Source organism: Gymnoscopelus microlampas (assembly GCF_963454915.1).
Source record: "Gymnoscopelus microlampas genome assembly, chromosome: 16".
In the NCBI taxonomy this organism is placed as follows: Eukaryota; Metazoa; Chordata; class Actinopteri; order Myctophiformes; family Myctophidae; genus Gymnoscopelus; species Gymnoscopelus microlampas.
In genome coordinates this window covers 22,214,728-22,237,427 of record NC_139953.1, presented here as the reverse complement: position 1 = coordinate 22,237,427, position 22,700 = coordinate 22,214,728, and the positions used below count along the sequence as shown (strand labels likewise).

General features: G+C 43.3%; 1 protein-coding gene across 1 annotated transcript in view; it reads left to right on the top strand.

Moving 5' to 3' along the window:
- The window catches only part of utrn (utrophin), a 227,020-nt gene that overhangs the window by 26,583 nt on the left and 177,737 nt on the right, over positions 1 to 22,700 (top strand). Inside the window, exons 4-17 of the mRNA XM_084082101.1 lie at positions 2,161 to 2,253; positions 3,999 to 4,076; positions 5,348 to 5,440; positions 6,898 to 7,070; positions 9,362 to 9,477; positions 10,199 to 10,359; positions 14,390 to 14,629; positions 16,599 to 16,780; positions 18,798 to 18,948; positions 20,013 to 20,132; positions 20,921 to 21,022; positions 21,940 to 22,047; positions 22,342 to 22,521; positions 22,653 to 22,671. Coding sequence (XP_083938227.1) covers positions 2,161 to 2,253; positions 3,999 to 4,076; positions 5,348 to 5,440; positions 6,898 to 7,070; positions 9,362 to 9,477; positions 10,199 to 10,359; positions 14,390 to 14,629; positions 16,599 to 16,780; positions 18,798 to 18,948; positions 20,013 to 20,132; positions 20,921 to 21,022; positions 21,940 to 22,047; positions 22,342 to 22,521; positions 22,653 to 22,671 — 1,816 coding nt within the window. The remainder of the gene's footprint in view (positions 1 to 2,160; positions 2,254 to 3,998; positions 4,077 to 5,347; positions 5,441 to 6,897; positions 7,071 to 9,361; positions 9,478 to 10,198; positions 10,360 to 14,389; positions 14,630 to 16,598; positions 16,781 to 18,797; positions 18,949 to 20,012; positions 20,133 to 20,920; positions 21,023 to 21,939; positions 22,048 to 22,341; positions 22,522 to 22,652; positions 22,672 to 22,700) is intronic.

The following is a 22,700-nucleotide window of genomic DNA, read 5'->3' as shown; positions in this document are numbered from 1 at the left end:
ATCACATGACTATAGAGATACTGTGTACCGATTTGCGTGATGTTTGGACAAAGTCTGTAGGAGTGATATAGAAAATGTGTTTTCCAAAAATCGGCCTCCTGGTGGCGCTATAACAGGCCAATCTGAAACATTTTGGGCAGAGTTTCGGCTTTGTCATCCAGGGAGTGTGTGTGCTCAGTTTTGCAGCGACCGGGCCAACTGTGCCGGAGATTTTCTGTTCACAGACACACATACACGGACAGACGGACGGACAGGGTGCAAAACATAGTCTTGGCCATTCCTTTCGGCCTGGCGGAGACAATTAACCTTTAACCTAGTAGGCGAGCTGTCTTTAAACTGGTCTGTCTGTCTGTCTGTCTGTGTGAGTCTCACAGCTGGACTGAACTGATCAGTGCCAAATGTCTTGTGCACACTGGCAGTAGGCCAAGGAAGTACCCCCCGTCCCCCACCTTTTACATTTTATTTTATAGTGGTCGGATCAGGGTGAAATCTTGCTGAAATATTGAGTCATATATGGTACGTCACTTGAATGAAACGTCTCAGCTAAAGCCACTTGGCTTTAGCTGACACTTGGTGTTTGAGGTGCTGCAGCTTGATTACACTGGGGAAAATACTGAGTGCTGGCTATTTCAGTCCTTAAAGTGTATTTTGTTGCGCTATTTTGGATGAAAGCCCTCCCCAGAGAACTTCACTGTTGCGTTTGACCTTAACTTCCCAGGCTACAGCGGCTGGCCATCTGTTGCTCATCACAATGAGGAGAACACACTTGCTGTCATTTCATGGATCCCCACCGCTGCTATGGATGCGGATGTGCACACATATTTGAATTAATTTTCATATTTCAAATTCTATATATTTATACTTACAATTACATAAAGATACAGTTGGAAAAGAGTGCAATGTGCCTTCACTCTGAAGTATTCCCATAATGAGAGCTTCCGCTAGACTAGAGAACCAATGTTTTGTTTGTGTGTTCTTTTCCTTTTTTTAACCCCCTACATTTATCCATCTTCCATTGCTCCCACGGACAAGCTATCTGCAGAAATATGTTAAATATGTTACATTGATTTCACTAATCGGTCTTACGTAAATATTATGTATGGGCTCTTTGGACAACGCAACACTCCCTCACTGTATGTTACCTTTTTAGCGCTGCTGCCCTTACTCCTTCTGTTTCAGTCCTTTGATAGCTCCAAATCACTCAGTTGTTACAGCGGAGGGGTTTGCACTGCAGTGCATAGCAGTGGTGGGGATCCATGAAAAAGGATTAAGAAAGCACTATGGCTTATTTCAATTTGGGGTCCTGTGTATTCAATTCATAGAGTTTTCCAAAAATATTTAAATCCATTATTTTAAGCCTGGAACCAAGTCATCCAGGCTCCAGGTGAATCATGACCATATAACATTTGATTCTGTGTCAAAAAATATTTGAATATTTAATGATATTATACTATATTTAATAAATACCCTTTGTTTTGTGGTTTTCAAATATGTTTTGACACAGAATCAAAGATTTTATGGTCATGATTCGCCGGGAGCCTGGATGGCTTGGTTCCAGGCTTAAAGTAATTGATATCAATATTTTCGGAAATCTATATGGGAAAAATGAATGGGCTTTTGATCTGTGGCACCACAAAATGGCCGTCACTGCTATGCCCTGGCCCTTTACTGTAAGGGCACTACACTGTAAAATCCTGAGTGTTTAACTCTGATAGTGTACACAAATGTAAACATTCAGATAGTGTGTATGGACGTTTGGACAGGATAATTTCTTTCTTTCTTTCAGTTTTGCTTCTCTGTCAGACATGGCATGGCGCTTAACAGCAAGTCCAAACAATCTTAGTGCACACACCCATCAGCATATTTGTAACTGGTCTCAATGAGGTGTGTGTGTGTGTGTGTGTGTGTGTGTGTGTGTGTGTGTGTGTGTGTGTGCGTGTGCGTGCGTGCATTAACACTAATGTATAATTCACTGTATAATTTCATCTGTTTGCTTAAGCAGGTGGGCACTCTACTTGTTGTATTTACAAACAACTTCAAACTTGTTTTTTAAAAGTTGCCTTTTGAGATGCTGATTATTTAAAAAATGCCAGTTATCTCTATTAGCCCATCTCTGTTTTATCTTGAATTAATCTTCATATCTTGTTTTTTTCCAATCAGACGGGGAAGACGCCCATCTGCGACATGTTTTCAGACCTGAGGGACGGACGCAAGCTGCTAGACCTGCTGGAGGGACTCACTGACAGCACCCTGGTAGGTTTGTGTGTGTGTGTGACGTGCATGTTACTAGGGCTGTCACGATTACAACATTTAAGTTGACAGTTAATTGTCACACAAATAATTGTGTTTTTGACATTGAACATTGGAACATATGAATCAGAATTGAATTTCTGTTTGCCTTTTAGGCTTTGTAATCAGAAATTGCACAGGGTAGATATGACAATATTATATATGACATTTAATAATTGTATACAAAAGATATGTAAAAATGGCGGAAATAGCTGACCTACAGTACAAGCTTACAACTTACAGTTACAATTTACAGTTGTAAGCTTGTAGATCTGCTTTTTTAAAATTCTGACGATGAATTGCTATTATCTCAAATAATTACGATTAGACGGTTATGTAATAATTGTGACAGGCCTACATCCTCCTATAATTCGACAAAGCTCTGTGTGGGTGTTGAGCGGGTGGTGAGCCCCAAATCTCTTCTGCCCGGTTCTCCTCAGTGGCTGGAGCAATTGATCTGCACACTGCCATTGACCATTACCATGTGCACGGAACAGCGAAGCCCGTTTTTCGCTTTCCCCAAATGTCAGCTGTTTATCCGTGTTTTTGTGTTCGCTGGCTCCCGGGTTGCCAAATCATGTGCGCATATCCCCCCACGGGTATGGTCTAGTGTTACATAATTATTCAAAGTCATCAGTAACCATTGTATTGGCTAACGGCTCTATGTTTTGACCCGTGTTGACACAGGCCCTAAAGCCCAGTCCACACCAATGATTCATGATGTAACAAGTTGCAACCTGCAACCACTTGCGAAGTTGCGACCACTTGCTTCAGAATCCCAAAACTGTGGTGACATGCACTAGAGCAATTCAGACCGCTGCCATTTCTATTGCGACCGTTTTGTTGCATCGCAAATCAGTGGCGTGGACTGGGCTTAAGATTTAGACCGTGAATGAGACCTTTTATATATTGATATTGTTTCTTAAATAAAAATGAAGAATGGAGAGTTGGGGAGTGATAAGCGGCATTACTATCATTGCCTTCTGTGGCTGTACGATTGTGATTGGGTGTTTGTGTAGTGTACACACACACACACACACACACACACACACACACACACACACACACACACACACACACACACACACACACACACACACACACACACACACACACACACACACACACTCCTACACAAATCTTTGCGTCATTTGGTATCTGTGTTTTATCACTCTCACCTTTTACTGACCCTGTCATTCCCACCAATAGCGTATCTGCTTTCTAGCACCTGTAGCCTCACAGAGTGCCAGCCGTCTCATAATACACACACTCACACTCACACACACACACACACACACACACACACACACACACACACACACACACACACACACACACACACACAGGCTGACATATGGTATACACGCACCCCTATGATACTAATTCTATAATTGGGTGCTAAAGTCTGGTAGTGGTATGTCTAGACTCCAAAGGATTTTCAGCCCCTGTTCAACGTGCCATTCTTTCTATAAGTTGCCCTGTGGAGGCTGGCGAAAGCTTAATGGGTTTGATGAATGTAGTGAGCATGGCATGCTGACTGACAGCTTAGTTTGGCCCAAGTGAAGCTAAGTTCATTCTTCAACCACTGCCTGTTGCTATCCCTCTGCATACGAGTCATTTCCTTCCAAAACGCAAAAGCTAAAATTATCCTCTGAAAAAAAACTGAACCTGCTTTTAGCTGACTACTTGTGTGAAACCTTTCTCCCCAGACCAAAGAGCGAGGCTCCACCAGAGTGCACGCTCTGAACAACGTCAACAAAGTACTTCAAGTCCTGCATCAAAACAACGTGAGTGCGCACCGGTCAGACCTCTTACCTGTTTGTTTTGCTGTTTATGCATCATTTCATTCAGTGAGCAGATACTGTCATCTTTTAAAATATGCTGGATTTAGCGGAGAGCTCATTTCCATCCGTCGTCCCCAAATCATTAAAACAAGGACAAATACAAACATAACGATAACAATAAAATACATGTAAAACAAAACACTCAATTATTATTTAACACAATGTATCTTCTCCTGTGTCCTTCTTGATTACACTCACACACTATCTATCTCTCTCTTCCGCTCTGTAATTGGATGATAGCCAGTCGACATGCTTTTGACCTTGGCAGTGGGAGGGAGATAAGGGGCACAGGGTCTTTGCAAGGGGAACAGCGTGGGCCATGAGTCTGTATGCAAGACCTACGCTTTCCCACAAGCGCCAGTGAATGACCAGCCACCAGTGTTTGCACCGTGTAATGCATGCTTGTATATATTTAGCCTATGTACTGTATGTCAATGCACTGTGTGGACCTCTCGGCATGTTGAGAATGGGTGTTGTTGAGAATGGGTGATGTTGCAGTTGCGTCACACCCCCCAGCCACTTCCGCATCTGCAAAGTTCAAGTGTGTGAAATCTGTGAATGTTAAGTGATTGTTGCCCAGTGACACCACACGTTTCTTCTTTTGTTTCCCCAGGATGTCTGGGAAGCATTTGTATCCGATTTTTCGAGGGCTTTATTTCCTTTATTAGAAGCTTGGGGTGTGAGATGATGGTGCGCATGTTGGGTGTTTGTGTGTGTGTGTGTGTGTGTGTGTGTGTGTGAGATGATGGTGCGCGAGTTGGGTGTTAGTGTGTGTGAGAGACGATGGTGCACAGGTTAATTAATTAGACAAGCAGGGAGACAGAATTCACTTTGAACACAACACTTGACCCCATGTTCCATATACTTATCACATTATAAAAGTTGGACACGCATGCACACACACACACACACACACACACACACACACACACACACACACACACACACACACACACACACACACACACACACACACACACACACACACACACACGCATACAGTAAGTGATGGAAAATGTATCGGACACATTGTTGTGCGGTGCTGTTGGCTGATTGACATTTAAAGTAAAGCATCTTATTAACCCTTCTGCGGAACGTTTAAACATGTTATTTAGTTTCTATAGATATCAAACAACATGAATATCATGAACGGTGTTTGCAAAACATTGCTCCATGGCTCCAATTCTGTGTCTGTATCTATCTCTCTCTCTCAGGTGGATTTGGTGAACATAGGGGGAACTGACATTGTGGATGGGAACCACAAATTGACCCTGGGCCTCATTTGGAGTATTATCCTTCACTGGCAGGTGAAAACGCATACATGTACACAAACACACACACAAACACATGCGCACATACGCACGCACGCACGCACGCGCACACGCACGCACACACCAAGACTCGCTGCTGTTTGCCTTGCCGGTGGACCTGCTGCCCAGCTATCAAAACAAAATAGGGTCTGATGAAAGGTGTGTATGTGTCAAACATACTGTGTTTATCTATGGCCATTGAAAGAGGTGACCTGTTGATAGTTTGAAACAAGAGCGTTGGTGAACATTTTCAATTGAAGCCCTTTCATAAAATTAATGTTACAGTACTTTCTTGAAAGGGTTTGCTTCATATTAGATTATTACATTATATTAAAGGACCATACCAGTGTCAGTATGTCATTGTCCATTTACAGATTTGTCGTATACATAGACTTTATTTTTAGATTTTCGTTCAAACGTGACCGAGCTTGACTGAATGATTGAGTCAATGTAAGCTAAACATCATTTGCACAGTTAATAAGTCTTGGATCACTATGCGCTGGTGGGTGAATGTTTAGTGTGCTTAACCTTAATGTTTACAACTGTTGCAACATCTCTGATTCCAGCCCACTCCCTCTGTCTAACCTCAGCTTCCTGTCTCCCTACAGTCTACACTTATACTATGGTATCTAATAAACCAGTAATTACCTAAAGGAGTCTTTTCTCCAGGGACTATGTACAGCTAGACTTTTCTAATCAATCCGCGATGTAACTTTGACAAAGCATAATAACACAATGATCTTTAATATGTTGGATTTACCTACCTGAAGCAAGTTTCAAGTCTCTGCAAGTTGATTTTCATACTGTACTGAAATGAATGGAATCCAGCGGCTTCTTCCTAAATCAAATAAGCCACAGCAGCATGCATTAAAAATTTCAGTTATGTCAAGTCGTAGTCTATAAGCTCAACATGCCAGACCACCAGTATGGTCCTAGGGCATGCTGTTACTGGTTCTAACATACAGGCCACGACCCCCTGACAAGCACTTGGAATTGTAGGCATTACATTTAGTTTAACTCGGTTCCACAGATACATATTGTGACAATAGCCGAACTACAAGCTCACACAACGTCTCGCAGTGCGAGGCGTTGTAGAGTTTGTAGACCGGCTATTTTCAGAATATTTGCCACTTACGTAATATTTGACAATTTGGCCAATTTGGTATTAAAAAGGTCTTAAAAGTCATTAAATTGTACATTTAGAAATGTGCAGAATGCAGATACCCTGTATACACTTATACTGTATGTTGCTTTGTTTATTGTTGAGTGAGAAAACAATGTTGCACATTAAGCTAATCATCTGGGGGACCCCCCCAAAACTATTTGGGGACCCGACCCCCAGTTTGTGAACCAGTGACCTATCCCATGGTACGTCTTCACACCTTGAATAGGTGTGTATAAAGGTAGCTGTTTGTTAATACCTGTGCATGATGTCTCTGTCTGTGTGTCTCCAGGTGAAAGACATAATGAAGAACATCATGTCGAACCTGCAGCAGACCAACAGTGAGAAGATCCTACTTAGCTGGGTGCGTCAGTGCAGCCGGTCCTACCCAGAAGTCAACGTGCTCAACTTCACCACCAGCTGGGCAGACGGTCTGGCCTTCAACGCCATTTTACACCGCTTCAGGTCCGTGGGGGTGGTGTGCGTGCATGTGGTAGTCCAGTGGTTCTCAAACGCTTTCATGTGAAATTAATGTGTATTTGGACAAGCCCAATACAAATATTTTTGTGCCAGGGACCCCTCCATATAAGATTTGTGGTGTTAAAATATAAATAGATAGAATTCTCCACGACAGCTCCATAAATGGGCACAAAAGCGGGCATGCCCATATATGGGCATATACTGATGACATAATGGATCTCCATATATAGGCTTAAAGGGACAATGACTGACAGATACTGAGATCTCCATATATGGGCGTTAAAAGAAACATGGACTGACAGATACAGAGATCTTCATATATGGGCATATCACTTGGATCGGCGGTGCAACGTAGGTGTGAGGTGTTTCCGTCAAAGATTATTCTTTTTTTCACCCCTATTTTTGACTTTTACTACTGAAAACGATGTCCAACGAATGCACGTATCAAGGTTGATAATGTTATCTCAGTATTCAAGGAAAAACACGTTGCAGCCCTAGTGTGTGTGTATCAGTCTGTGTGTGCGCATGCTCAATGCGTATATGAGAGAGGAGAGATCCATGCAATGTCACTGGGGAAAGGTCATGGTGGCCATTGACGGGGTCAGCGCACGCCCTGGCGTGTGTACACAGCCCCACTTTCTCTGTTTACGCCTGTCATGTCACCGCTCGGCGCTCGCCCTCGCTGTTATGTGTGTCTTTGTCACCCCTTGTCTTAACACACTTACTCTCACACACACACACACACACACACACACACACACACACACACACACACACACACACACACACACACACACGCACATTTATATACAGGCCTGTAGGCAGTGCGAGAGGCCAGTGTTGGTTTAGACCTGGTCTAGGGTTTGGGTGCATCACTGAACACACACACACACACACACACGCACACGCACATGCACACGCACACATTCCACACTCACTGGCCTCAATGCAAGCCCCTCCTCCCCACACCAACAGTGAACGACAGCCTTCTGCTGTCAGTCCATAAAGCATATTTGAGTTTGTTTTCAACAACAGGCAATGTTATTATTATATATATATTTATCTGGCTTTTTTTCCTGCCTTTATTGATAGTATACAGTGGAGATAGACAGGAAACGGGGAGAGAGAGAAGGGGAAAGACACGCAGCAAAGGTCGTCGGGATCGGGAGTCGAACTCGCAACGCGCTGTCAGTCAGGCTGCATTAGAGCCTAAATGTGGCATGGGCCTGGACCGCTAGGCCAGCGGGCGCCCCGGTTATCTCACTTTTACAGGCAACTGGGGAACTCCAGTACATATATGCAGTAGAACTGTATGTATGTGCTGTAGAGTTCATGCTCACTCTTCTGAGTAAGAATGAGCTGAGTCAGAATGTAAAAGTTCCGTCATGCCAGAAAAAGGAGAAACTAACACCAGTTACAGACAGCTGGTCTCACTCGCGGCACAAGAAGGCCCTCATAGCCATCCTTATAGCCTGAGAGACAAATGGTAGAATGAACTAGCATACTTTGTCCTTGATGGACATACTGTGTGGAGCTTGAATGCTCTATCCCTGAAGAGATCACGAAGGTGTTCTCTGGTCGAGAGTTAATGTCAAGTCAATCAATGTCCTGAGCGGTTTCAACTCAATTAGTACGGCTGACAATTTGGCCTTTGAAAATCTGGTCTCATCTGAGGTTATCTCCTGAACTCTACAGTGGGCACTGCTCCTAGTGTTGCTTGCTGCTGATATGTATTATGTATTTTTACAGTATTTTTTACTGTACTGCCGTACCATTTTCAAACTTGTTTATAAAGTATTCAATCAATCAATCAAATCCTCGACCTGATGGGGTTGCAATGCAAGACTCCAGTGGGGTCAAACTTGCTCATAATGTTCTCATCCTGGCTAGTGGCTGGTCATATTCCTCCATCATTTGAAGGCAATGGATGGAATGTTGAGTTGAAAAAATATATGTTGATCAATATCAATAACTGGAGCCCTCTAACGAAACAGTTATGAGACTCTTCTCCAAGATGTTGACAAGAATTGAAAAGGCTTTGGAAGGGCCGCTGCCTAGCGACTCTTTATGTGTGTGACGAAGTGATCGTCATTTCAACTGTTAGACGATATACAACTTAAAAGAGCCCTAGCTGGATGTACATTCAGCTGACTCCGCTGACCTACATTGTGGCTTACACTGCTGCTTGGGGTGTGTGTGTGTGTGTGTGTGTGTGTGTGTGTGTGTGTGTGTGTGTGTGTGTGTTTTTGTGCTTGTGCGCACGTGTCTTCCTTCAGGCCCAACGTTTTCAGTTGGGACCATGTGGTCAGCCTGAGCCCTGTGGAAAGACTGGACCACGCCTTCACCGTAGCCAAAGACCAGCTGGCCATTGAGAGGCTACTGGATCCAGAAGGTACTGACTACTGACATTTCAAGATATTGAGGTGATGCTTAATTTATCCCTGAGTTACAGCTGCCAACATCAGGATAACAATACAGAACAGTGTTTACCACACATACACAAGCTGAGGCGGTGTGCCACAGTTTACGTTTGGACCGCCTAAAAAATATATATATATATTTGAAAAGTGATCCACATCAGTCGTCTATGTCGTACCCGTGACTCTAAATTTGGGTATGGTTTCAGCTCGATCCGTGTCCCATTGACTTCCATTCTAAAAAAGAAAGACATTTGGTGCTGATCGGTTCAGCGAGTTGCGAGATTAGCTCCAGTCAAACACAAATACACAGCAGATCTCAGCAGATCAGAAAATAGCAGATCTCAAAATGAAGCTCAAAATGCGTCGCACTGAGAATCATAATAAACGCATAATAAAATGGACTGAACCTGCACAAATTCTGTATGAAATTCTGAATTGAATTGTTATAGTACTTATATTTGTAGTTTTCTGAGAGGCCAAGTTGTGGTAGACGGCGGCTGCCTTCAGCAGTGGCCACCACCACCACCACAGGTAGCCTACTATCCTGTGGTGGTGGGATTTTTTTTTATTTTTGTGGATTCCATGGACAAATATGGATTCCTGGTTGAGAGTGGTTAACATCACTGTATATTCCAAAATGAGGAGGACGGAGACTTTCATCCTTACAAAACATTGTCTCTCCTTCTCTCTCAGACATTGCGGTGCAGTTGCCAGATAAGAAGTCCATCATCATGTATGTGACGTCGCTGTTCGCTGTCCTACCCAAAGACGTCACCATGGAGTCAATCAGAGAGGTAGAGACTCTGCCGCGCAGGTACAAAGTGGAGGACTCTGGCTCAGGCCTTAGCACTCAGGTAAAGTATACAACACGTTTAATAAATAGTAGTAATAGTAGTTAATAACAGTTGTGATACAGTACAACACAACACAACACAATACAATTCAACACGGTACAAGACAATGCAGCAAGGGGTAGTTTGCAAAGGGTTTGTGCTCCAGCTTTGTGCTACTCCTCCATTTCTCCGGTTACTTATTATGAGGCCCCTACAGACTAGGGCTGTGCGAAATGGAAAAAATGAAATAATCACAATACCGAATGCTATATTGTCCAGCCCTACTACAGACCCTACTCAATGTGTTCTACCTAGAGGAAGCATGTAATTGTTGTACTTTAATGTGCAGGTTAGAATGAGTCTTCCACGTCGCCTCAGAACCGATTATCTACCTACATTATCCTGTAGTGTGACAGGTTCATAAATAGAAACCTAATGGATCCGAGTCTCCTTGAATTCACAATGTAAATATCAAACTTGTGAGCTTGTAGATCTTCTGATTTGACAGTTATGTCCCAACATACAGTAGGGACACCTAGTTAAGTGGTTAAACTGGCAATAGTCTTATTCATTGAATTTGAATTAAAATATTTTTATATACTGTAAATCTGTTTTATAAAACATTTTAATGTATTTATTTTTGGTCATTCTCCTTTCTAAATGTGTGCTTTAGAGTGCATCCAGCATAACCCTGCTAGCTCTGCTCATGAAAACAGTGCAGGCACGGGCAAATGGGGAATGTACTGTAGAGCGGTGACTCACCCCTCTGACATGGGCAGGGGGGCGGGGGGTGAATGGTAATGGGTTTTGGGTGGATGAAAGTTGCATGTGTGGATTCTCTTCAGCGCTGTCATTTCCCTGCATGCTCCTTAATGGGGAAAACCTAATTTTACATCTTCAGAAGAAATGTCAGTCACATACCGTACATATTTGGGCTGATCAGACATGTGACATCTGTGTCGCACGTCAGAACGTCGCCTTTCATCCGCTTGATGAAATTTTGATTTGACTTTTCACGAACTTGACACGTTCATGTTTCATGATCTGCAAACAGCTTTACTTGAAGCTTGTCATATTTTGGACATATTCCCCAAATTAGGTACTTATTACGACAGAATAAAAAGTGGAACCATTTTTACCACATATTTTTAGTACATCTGTGCATGTCATGTGTGTTTTGGTGTGCACATGTCCTTGCATGAGTGCCTGTGCACATATTGGATAAACATTTTTTCACCCCCATCTCCTCCTGCACTGCTCCATCTTTCAGCCATGCTTAGCCGTGGGGCAGCTCATCGCTGAAGTGTTTTTAATTCAACCAGAGTTGTTTCCCAGGTGGAAGTCAGAATGTCTCAAAACCTCCTCTTAAGTTTTTTTTTATTGCGCTGTGGGCAAATGCTTCCCACGCCTTGGAAGGAGCGCTGGAAAAGACTAGCTTTTAGTTTTCGCCCATTCTCTGATTGGCCGAATGAGGATTTACTTTCCTGGCACACTTCCTCTCCCCATAGGAAGTGATGCGTAATACTGCTGGTAGGGCCAAGCGAGAGGAGAAATAAAGGCCGTCTTTGTGTCGCGTGTGCTTTCCCTTCCATGACCACTTCACAATTATGCTTATGGACTTTGTACATACGGTGTTGACTCGTCAAATTTTGGCCCAATTGAGCAGGTTATATTTGGCTTCTGGCGTTCAAGTGGGAAGAGTATTTTGTATTTATTTATTTAAAAGAATATTGATCAGATATTTGGTGCATGTGGCAGGAACACAGGAGCAGAGGGTTTCAATGCTGAGATGTAGCTGGTACATCATATGGTGATAATAAAGTGTTCTGTTGGGCCAGACCACAGCTATTTTATAGGCCTTCAAGTCAATAAATAGAGCCAGGCTGCAGTTTTCTCTACACCCAGCCCCCACCCTCTCTTTTTCTCTCTCTCTAAAACACGCACGTACGTACGCACGCACGCACGCACGCACGCACGCACGCACGCACGCACGCACGCACGCACGCACGCACGCACGCACGCACGCACGCACGCACGCACGCACGCACGCACACAAACTCAACACACTCACACTTTCTCTGTCTCCAACTTTATCTCACTTTTTCCTCACTCTTTCTGTTTTGTCTCATTCTGTCTCTAACTCTCACGCTCTCTGTTTTCACTCATTCTCTCTCTCATGTGTGTGTGAGCGAGCTAATGCCTGACCTAGGCCTGTACTCTGCTAACAAAGAGGTCCAGAGATTTGCTGGGTGGCGTCCTCCAAAAATGTCTAAATGTCATGGAATATTTTCAACGGATGACCTTTTCCCTAAGCTCCTTGCACAGAGAGCCTAGGTCTCATTTCAGCCCTGGAAAACAAAGACCCATTTGACTCGTGCCAATTAGAACATCTATTAGCATTTCTCTCATCTCTGCACTTGTTATGGCATGGCAAATACCTTTATCTCCTCTTCATTTAATCTCGATGCAAATTTAGAGTTTGTTAACTTTTTTATGTTTTTCCCTCAGAGAAATGGAAAAGATCTGTGTCATTTTCAGAAGACCTCATGTGTCCATGTAGCATGTACCAAGCCTGTATTTAGTTTCTCTTTCAAATGGAATGAGATTTAGTTGAAAGAGCAAGCTGGGTGGCTCCTTTCACTGATGGTTAGATGAAGGATAAAGCAAAGTTGTTCCAAGCCCACAACACTTAAGAGTACACTCCTCTGAATTTCACTTTTAAGTGCTGTAGGTTTTAAGTTTACGGCACATGATATGAGAGACTTCACTTTATATAGCAACACTTTTTTTTAAACTTTTTCTCTTTTGTTATTATTTTATTCTAACACTGGCACCTACTTGGCACTGATTTGCTATGTCTTTTAGCCTTGCTTGTTTCTCTTAAGCAACTACACACATCATTGTGCGTGTTGAACCAGCCTCACCCAGGCTGCCACTATGTGTTTGTGCACTTCTGAGCTATTCCTGGAATGAGAGTTGACCTGCCCAGCCGGCCACAGGCACACCTCCCAGTGTCTGGTGCCTTTAACATGCTATTTTCTTTTCGGGGCTGGGCAGAGCTCCCCGCCAAGTCCCAGGCCTCTACTAGATGTATGCTTCTAATTATAAATGTTTTTATGAATTAGTTGGAGATGACAATCACAACACAGGCTTTTGCATGGGTGTCTAAAAGGCAGTCTGTTGGGTTAGGGCTAGGGCCATGTTAACATGAAGGTTACATCAGGGATGCATCACATCAGTTTGATTTGATTTAGTACAGTTTAAAATACAATACAAAATAAACTAGAAAAAGTGCTCCTCGGAGCACACGTCTCCGCCAGCAGACTTGTGTTGTGTCCTATCCGTCCTGTCTGTATAAGTGTCCTATCCGTCCTGTCTGTATAAGTGTCCTATCCGTCCTGTCTCTGTAAGTGTCCTATCCGTCCTGTCTGTGTAAGTGTCCTATCTGTCCTGTCTGTGTAAGTGTCCTATCCAATTGTTACAGTATCCGCCATTTCTCAGCCATTTCGTGATTGTTCCTGTCTTACCTCACTTTGAAAGAGGCACAGACTCTTTCAAAGTGACACATGTATTTATAGGCCGTTATACGTCACTAGCCAATCAGATCACACTATTTCACCATATTGTCACGTGTCATGTGAGGCTTGACCAATGTTAGCTTGGCTGAAGGAAAGTGAAAACAATGTCTCCTGGCGGAGACAATAAAATACAATAAAAAGGTAAAAAAGTGCCTGGAAGAGGCAAGACGCCCAAAGGGCTTATGCAAGGTTGTATTGTATTCTATTGTATACATGTGCTGTACATGTATACCTTAAGTGAGTCGCTTTCAACTCCGGTCCTCTGGACCCCTGGTACTACTTACCTCTTTTCCATCCTTGTACTGCAGCGTACTAATCAGGAACTAGTTAGATCTGGCAGGATTGAAAACCATCATTACTATGGATCCCCAGGCCCAAAGTGGAGAGCCACCACCTTAAGTCCCATTCATGATACTATCACTGTATAGGATTCATACTGTCATTAACTTGCCCACCCATCCTCTGTCTCCCAGGCTATCACTGCAGAGGTGGATGAAGCGGTGGGCAGTCCACGGGCAGAGACGCCAAGCACGCTGACAGAGATGGAGGTCGAGACGGAGGGCGGCCTGGTGTTGGAGGTAGACCTGGACGGCTACCAGGCCACACTGGAGGAGGTACTGACCTGGCTGCTCTCGGCCGAGGACGCCCTGCACATGCAGGATGAGGTGTCCGATGACGTAGAAGAGGTCAAGGAGCAGTTCCACACGCACGAGGTAGGAGGTGCCGCTCGGACACTCAGACACACATGACTGTTTGTAGTTTAGAGCACTGTTTCCCAAAAACAAGGGTCGGGACCCATCTTTGGGCTGCGGACCAATTTTTATGGGTCGTAAATATATCTCCTTTTTCCCCGTTTCTTACACTTAAAAATATATATATATATTATTTGATTATTAAATTTACATAAATCGATTAAAGAAAATGAAGTAGGGAAAATAGTAGATCTACAAGCTCACAACACGGCGCGAAGCGACATGTTATGAGCCTGTAGATCTGCTATTTTCACCAGTTTGGGTCCCAGGCAAAATTAATGTCTACTCTCACTTTTGGGTCTTGAGCTAAAACGTTTGGGAACCACTGGTCTAGAGGTTTAATCCTAATATGGTATTTATATTTATAAAATGTATTCATGACAGGTTACATGCTTGATTTTTCCCCCCAATGAGACAAAGTGATGCTATTTTACTGCACATGCTTTTTGCCTTCAAACGTGCTCAGCAATATTGTCTTTGAACAGTTTCCAGAGCTCAGATTCAAGCTGCTTGTGTTCAGAGATACAAGCCTCCGATGTCCCATTGAACATGCTCTGTACATGTCGGGAATGCCAGGAATTCTGTTGAGCACAGTGGAGCACAGCACTCTGTGGTGTACTGTGCCCTAGCTCAAAATGTACTGTACTTGCTCGAGAAGGGGTTGTTGTAGAGAGTGTGTGTGTGTGTGTGTGCAGTGCAAGCACACATGCATGCTATGAGTCTTCAGGCTTGGCTGAAATGTGAATATTTGAGAGTTTACTGTTTGGAATCCAGGTCAGAACAGAAAGCCGGTAGCGAAATACCCAAAGCCTCTTTAAGAGCAGCTTTTCAAGAGGATAAAAAAAGCGACATCCAAAACAATGTGCTCAGAACATGTGCCCAGTTGGAAAATGCTTACTCATCCAGAGCGCTCTGAGGAAGAAAACGGACAATAACTCAATTCACTAGCTGGCTGATTGCTCACCACAAGAGCTAAAACAAACGCATCTCATCTGAAGGGTTAAAAGCAAGCTAGCTCCTCCTAGTTCTGTCTTGTCTTTCTTCCAGCTGAAGAGTTTTCCCCTCTCTCCTCTTTTCTATTTTGCAATTGGCCTCAATTGGCCTCTTCAGAGAATCACCCCCTCCCACTGTCCTCGACAACACCCCTGAGGACAAGCGACTCAGAATGCATTTAGAGGGGAGAGGTAGCTCAATTTATGTATTATTTGCTAGCTAGCACTTTTCCAGAGGCAGGACAGAGAAACAGACCCAGATGTTCATGAGAGGTTGCCAAGTGTCTCTGCCAATATACAGGATATTATAGAAACCATATTAGGCCAGCATGGTCACCTGGCTCCTCTCACTGGACAAGAGCTGTTTGGTTGGATTATGCACACTGTCACCCTGACCCCGTACAGAAAGTACAGTGGGTAGTGATGATCCTATAGACCCCTTAACTCATTCACTGCCAGAACTTTTTTTTTTTGCGTTTGCCCACTGCCAGAGATTTTTCATTGAAAAAAAAAAAAGGACTCAGGAGCCAAGATACAGAAGTTTTAAGTTTTAAGTTAACAAGGAAGTGGATGGGAGTCTAGATCTTCGAAAAATAATATCTCCTTGGTCTTTGGGTCAAATTTAAAAAAAAAAAAAAAAGATTACGTTTTTTACGTCAGTGGCAGTATTGGTTAATTACGTCAGTGGCAGTGAATGAGTTAAAGGGATAGTTCACCCAAAAAATCACTTAATTTCTATCACTTACACACCCCATGAAGCCTTGGCTTGAATTTGTGGAGATCTTTTTCTTTTTGTCGCATTCCTAAGCCAATAATTTGATGACCGGCGGGAGACTCAATGGAGACTCTTTGAGTCTCCTACCGGAGATTTGGGGGTTGAACTATCCCCTTAAGTAAAGGATTTCTTGTTTTAAATGCACCTTTTTGGTACCCCCCAGGCCTTCATGATGGAGCTGACAGCACACCAGAGCAGCGTGGGCAATGTGCTGCAAGCAGGTAACCAGTTGATGGCCCAAGGCAACCTGACAGAGGAAGAGGAAGATGAGATCAGGGAGCAGATGACCCTCCTAAACTCACGCTGGGAGAGCCTCCGAGTGGCCAGCATGGACCGACAGGCCAGGTACACGCGCGCGCACACACACACACACACACACACACACACACACACACACACACACACACACACACACACACACACACACACACACACACACACACACACACACACACACACACACACACACACACACACACACACACACACACACAATGGGATGTTCCTGTGTGTGTGATTAATTGGAATGTGTGTTTTGTACGGATTTTAGATACATGTACTGTATGTATAATATATATGTACAGGTATGTATAATATATCGTCGCTGTCGGGCAGAAACCAGCTATCTAAATTTTTCAATTTTATTTTATTTTAAATAAATCAGTGCTATTGAACACCCTTTACGTATGTGTGTGGGTTTTACAAATATTGAATCAATAAAAAGTATTAAAAAAGCGCTAAAAAAAAAGACTAAACCTCCTAACTCCATTGGATCCTCAAACTGTTGGTCAAACTACCTAACTCCAACTTTGGAGATAGCTGTTTTTTCCGTCATGGATTAGAATGACCACATTAATGGTCAAAAGTCTCCTAACTCCACTTGAGCTGGATTTGGGTAAAGTGATGATAATATAAGGACACAGTGGCGGAGCGTCCGGGTAGGCTAAGTAGGCGGCCGTTTACGGGCCCGGGACTCCGGGGGTCCGGGCCGTCAGATCACATTTTATTAGAATTAGACGCACTTTGCGTGCTCCGCCTCTCCACCTCTAAGCATCTTTCCCAGAGATTCACCAGCTTACATGGAACATTGGAACTGAAAATATATTCGAGGCAATTCACCCCAATACACTGTTGGAAGTTCACCCTAACCCTAAAACCGGAATAAAGTAACAAAAAAATGAACACAATCCGCCCAAAACCCGCAAAGTTCAAAACCCACAAAGCTCCGCGCGTGCACGGGCTCTGCGCACGGGCTGGGCACACATGCACACGTGCGCAGGGGGGGACCTGATCAGTGTGCCGTGCCTACCGGCCCGGCTTTCAGTTGTTCCGCCACTGTAAGGACACATTCAATTATCTGACTATGTATAAAGTCACTGCACCAACTTTGATGAGGCAGTATCGTGTTGTTCTAAAAGCATTCCTGAAAAGTTCATATTTTGGACATAGCTGGTTTCTGCCCGACAGCAGAGATATAATATGAAATAGCAGCTAAAAGAGCTGATAATTATATTAATAACAAGGCAACCACGCCGATAAATCAGGCTTGAGGCGGGGCTGAGTGAGCCCTAAGGCAAGTACGTTCTTGTGCCGAGCGCTGAGATGCCTCAGCACCGTCTGACATGCATACTGATAGGATAGGAATCAGTTATTTACTCCCAACTGTTATGGAAGTACAAGAAGTATGCATTACAAAGATGTTCATATTGTAGGTACAATACATCAATATGTTATATACTCTATGGCTAGAATGTAACATACATTATGCATGTTATTTCCAATGGTCAATTAGTAGTGTATTTACATATTGTACGAGATCGGTCTGCATCCAGCCCATCATCCTTCTGCTGCTATGAGGTGATTTCTGTATGGAGAATATGCTGATCTACAGTAGTTGAATGTCAGTTGATTGTAAAGCTTATTGAACTGGCTGCTATCTCATGCTCTCCTGCTGGAGACAAAGTTAGGCCTTTATCTTCCAAAGTATTCAATCTAATCATTATTTTCTCCCCCACTTCTTCCTCTCTCTCTCTCTCTCACTCTCTCACTCTTGTTCATTCATTCACTTTATCTCTACCAAACTTCCTTTACCTTGCTCTCTGTTCTTGGTAACTCACTCTTTCGCTCCCCAACAACCTTTACTGCTCTCTCTCTCACACACACTCCCTCTTTCCCTTGCTCTTTCTCTTCCCAACTTTACCTCACTCTCGCTGACTTTAATTTCCCTCACTCCTTCTCTCCCCAACTTCCTCGACCTCACTCTTGCTCTTTCTCATTCCCTCACTTATTCTCTCCCCAACTAACATTACCTTATCCTCTTTTCTTTCTCTGTCCCTCCTCCATCTTGCTCATCCGTTTCTAGACTCCATGAGGTCCTAATGGATCTCCAGCAGCAGCAGTTGCAGCAGCTCTCTGATTGGCTAACACGGACTGAAGAGCGGATCAGAAAGATGGAGACACAGCCGATGGCGGGAGACCTGGATAGATACAAGGTTCAAATAGAGCAGCACAAAGTAAGGCTGAAAGAACAGAGTTCTTGTTTTTACTTTGAATAATAACAGATTGTTTACAACAGCTGTTAAGAAACTGTTTCGTACCAAGGACCCCCAAATGTATATATATATGGCCGCGGACCCCTATCTGAAAATGTTTTGTGCTGGGGACCCCCAGAAGAGAAGATTTGTGTAAAAAAAATCAAATTATTCAAGATTATTCAAAAATGTTAATTAAAAAATCACACCCAGTGTGAAGTGGGCGGTGTGTGGTCATCACAACATGACTCACTTTAAAAAAAGGATAAATGACTTTTTTTAAAGTCCATACTGCTATTCATAGGGCTGCACATGTGTCATGTGTTTCGCTAGCCAATCACAGTCCTGAATTTGCAAAGTCAGCCAATCACATTACAGTTAGTGGTGATGACACTAGCTGTAATGTGATTGGCTGATATGAAAAAAGAATCGATTTGCATTAACAATGGAAGGGTTAGGGGGTACACAAATTTTTTGGTCGGTGTCCAAAACTCACTTATAGGGGGGGGGCTACACCGCCTCAAAAATAGCAGATGTACAAGCTCACAGCGTGGTATGAGGTGATGTGCTGTGAGCTTGTATATATGCTATTTTTGAATAGCCAACATGTAAAATGTGGATAAAGGGGTTAAAAAGTTTGTGATGCTGTATTAACAAATTGAGCTGGGGACCCCCTGGTACCCCCCCGAGGACCCCTGGGGGTCACCAGACCCCACTTTGAGAACAACTGGTTTTAATTATTTTGGAAATTGGTTGTAGGCAAAGAATAGAAAAGTGCTGACATACAGGGCTTGAGTTTACTCTCTCATGGGTCTGGGTGCTTGCTTCACAATCACATACATTTGCAAAAAAAACTCCCAGTGGTGTTTATTGGATGTCTGTCAGATAGACAAATCTCACAATCACCTCGTCCTGAGCTTGAACCTAAATAGTGTCATTGACCGTGTGCTCTCTGCATGATGCCAGCACAAAGTTTAATGGGTTCGCAGCAGGTCTGTTAATGGTTAATACGACCCGGCTCATCGTGGTGTTTATGTTTCTTACAGGAGCTTCAAAACGACTTGGAGGCGGAACAGGTGAAGGTGAACTCTCTAACGCACATGGTAGTGGTGGTGGATGAGAACAGTGGTGAGAGCGCCACCGCTGCCCTGGAGGAACAACTACAAGTAAGATGTCAGCCTGGGGCTGAGTGAATATTTATATATACATACAGTATGTATATTCTTTATTGTCTAAGATCTGGATAGAAGGAACAATGACAACTATGTTATATTATGTAGTAATTTTTGTAAGGAAGCTGTATTTTGATGGCTTAAGTAAGTATTAACAAGCTACTTTCCCTGCCTCGAACTAAGAACAACTGGAGTGGGGAGCAATTTATAGGAAAACATTTTCAAGGTATTTTTTAACCACTTAACACATTGGCTGCCAAAAACGCAGATCTGCGTTCTATTGCGTCCTTAGAACGCAGGCTGCCAAAGACGCAGATCTGCGTTCTATTTAAAAAAAATAATAATAATAATAATAATAATAATTTGACCCAAAGACCAAGGTGATATGATTTTTCGAAGATTTAAACTCCCATCCACTTCCTTGTTAACTTAAAACTTAAAAATTCTGTATCTCGGCTCCTGAATACTTTTGTTTTTTCATTGAAAAAGTCTGGCAGTCTACTGTAGAAAATAAATAAATAATTCTGGCAGCCAATGTGTTAAAACCCCAGCATCTTTATTGTGGGGATTTTTTTCACAGAAAATCAACAAGCTCACAACAAGAAAATTGACAAGCTCACAAGTGCAACGTGTTGTGAGCTTGTCGATCGGCTATTTTCAGCGAAAGCCTTCCCCACAACAGAGAACAGAAAAGACACTAGGGAGGGACTCCGGTCAACCATATAGGGTTTAAGTGGTTAACATCCCTTTTTTTTTTGTTCTCCTTGGTCACATTCCTTCAGTCTTTGGGTGAGCGCTGGGCAGCTGTGTGTCGCTGGACAGAGGAAAGGTGGCACAAGCTGCAGGAGGTACTATTGGTGTGGCAGCAGCTGCAAGAGGACCAGGTAGACCTCTCTCCCTCTCTCTCTCTCTCTCTCTCGCACGCACGCACGCGCGCACAATGTAAAGAACGAGCAGAGCCAGGCAGATGATGTTGCACTCTGGTATTACACACACTGGGTGGATGTTATCATGCCTGGCTAGAGTTTGCAGATGGCTGCTGTGATCAGCTGTTGTGAAGTCTCCTGATAGGTTGACTCATCACATGTAATGAGATGCATCGAGATCCATACATACCATAGTCAAACGATCAGTGTTATTTAACCACACAAGGCGTGTTTCATACTGGTGTCACGTGGCGAAAATAGCCGATCTACAAGCTAGTTTGAAAGATTTTGAGAATGTGCCTATAATGACATGACCAAAATAGGAATGTCAGATTGAAAGTGGTTAACTCTGAGAGGGAACATACTGTATGTAATCAAATGCACCCGTAATGGTCCATTTGGTTGCATACAGTACACACCTAAATGGAAAAGTTAAAGTTAACACTGAGGATTTACTCAAAAACTTTCTCTCTCAGTTGAGATCCGTCTGATCTTTTGGCATAAATAGAAACTGTCCCCGGGTTCTGTGGGATGGTACCGAGTGAAGAACAGAGTGTTCATTTCTTAACTGACTAAAGCCTTATGAAAGCCCATTCAACTTTGAAATGCACCCGTGCTCTTACAGAATTATAAAGTCTTTATATAAACCTACGCACACTGCTGCTTTAGTTGAAAATGACTTTCTCCGTGTTTAGTTTGAAATCCATGTAATTTAATAGCGCTGGTCATTGGGCCTGCTTTCTCATTTCAGGGCCCCTTAAAAAGTGATGCTATTTTACGCAAGTAGCCCCCTTAACCCTGTAGCCTGTGGTCGTGGTGCTAGTATTTGGTGAACCACACGTGTTTATATCTTCCTCCTACCCTCTCTTGTGCAGGGCTTATTCAAAGCTTGGCTCGCAGAGAAAGAGTCGGCCTTGAGTGAAGTCCAAACTGGCAACTTCAAGGACCCAAGTGAACTGAATTCTAATGTCCGCCGATTAGCAGTAAGTAGATCGCCGCTAAATGGTCAGTTAAGTTTATTTATGAGGTTGCATATGTTTTGAACATTAGTATTTGTTGCACCAATAAACATGCTTTAATTCCAGTAATGACACACATGTTTTTAATAGACCGTATTAAAATTGTTTATTAAACTGTGTATTGAAAAGTCAGATGAATTGTGTGTTTTTGGTCAGATGTGCCATGTATTGATCAGTTGAAAAAACGCTTTCATCAAGCTGCCGATTTTGTACTCTATACACAAGTGTTTGACCCGATCACCCTCCACCCCTCCGTAGATCTTGAAGGAGGACATGGAGAACAAAAGGAGGACATTGGACCAGCTTTCGGACGCAGGGCAGGACGTGAAGGCTCTGCTGCGGAGCGCTGAGGCAGGAGCCAAGATAGAGGCAGAGACGGAGGAGCTTACCCAGAGATGGGATAACCTGGTCCAGAAGCTGGAGGACTGCTCCTTCCAGGTGTGTGTGTGTTGGTCTCTAGGGTGTGCTTGGTTTGTACATTTGGCTATTCTTTCTTTGCAGTTGCACCTCACCTAACTGACTTAGTGTTTTACAAATATGATGACTGAAGAGCCTGGTGTTAATTGAAGATGAGTTTCAATTATAATAGTAAGTTGATAGAAAATCTGTATAACATG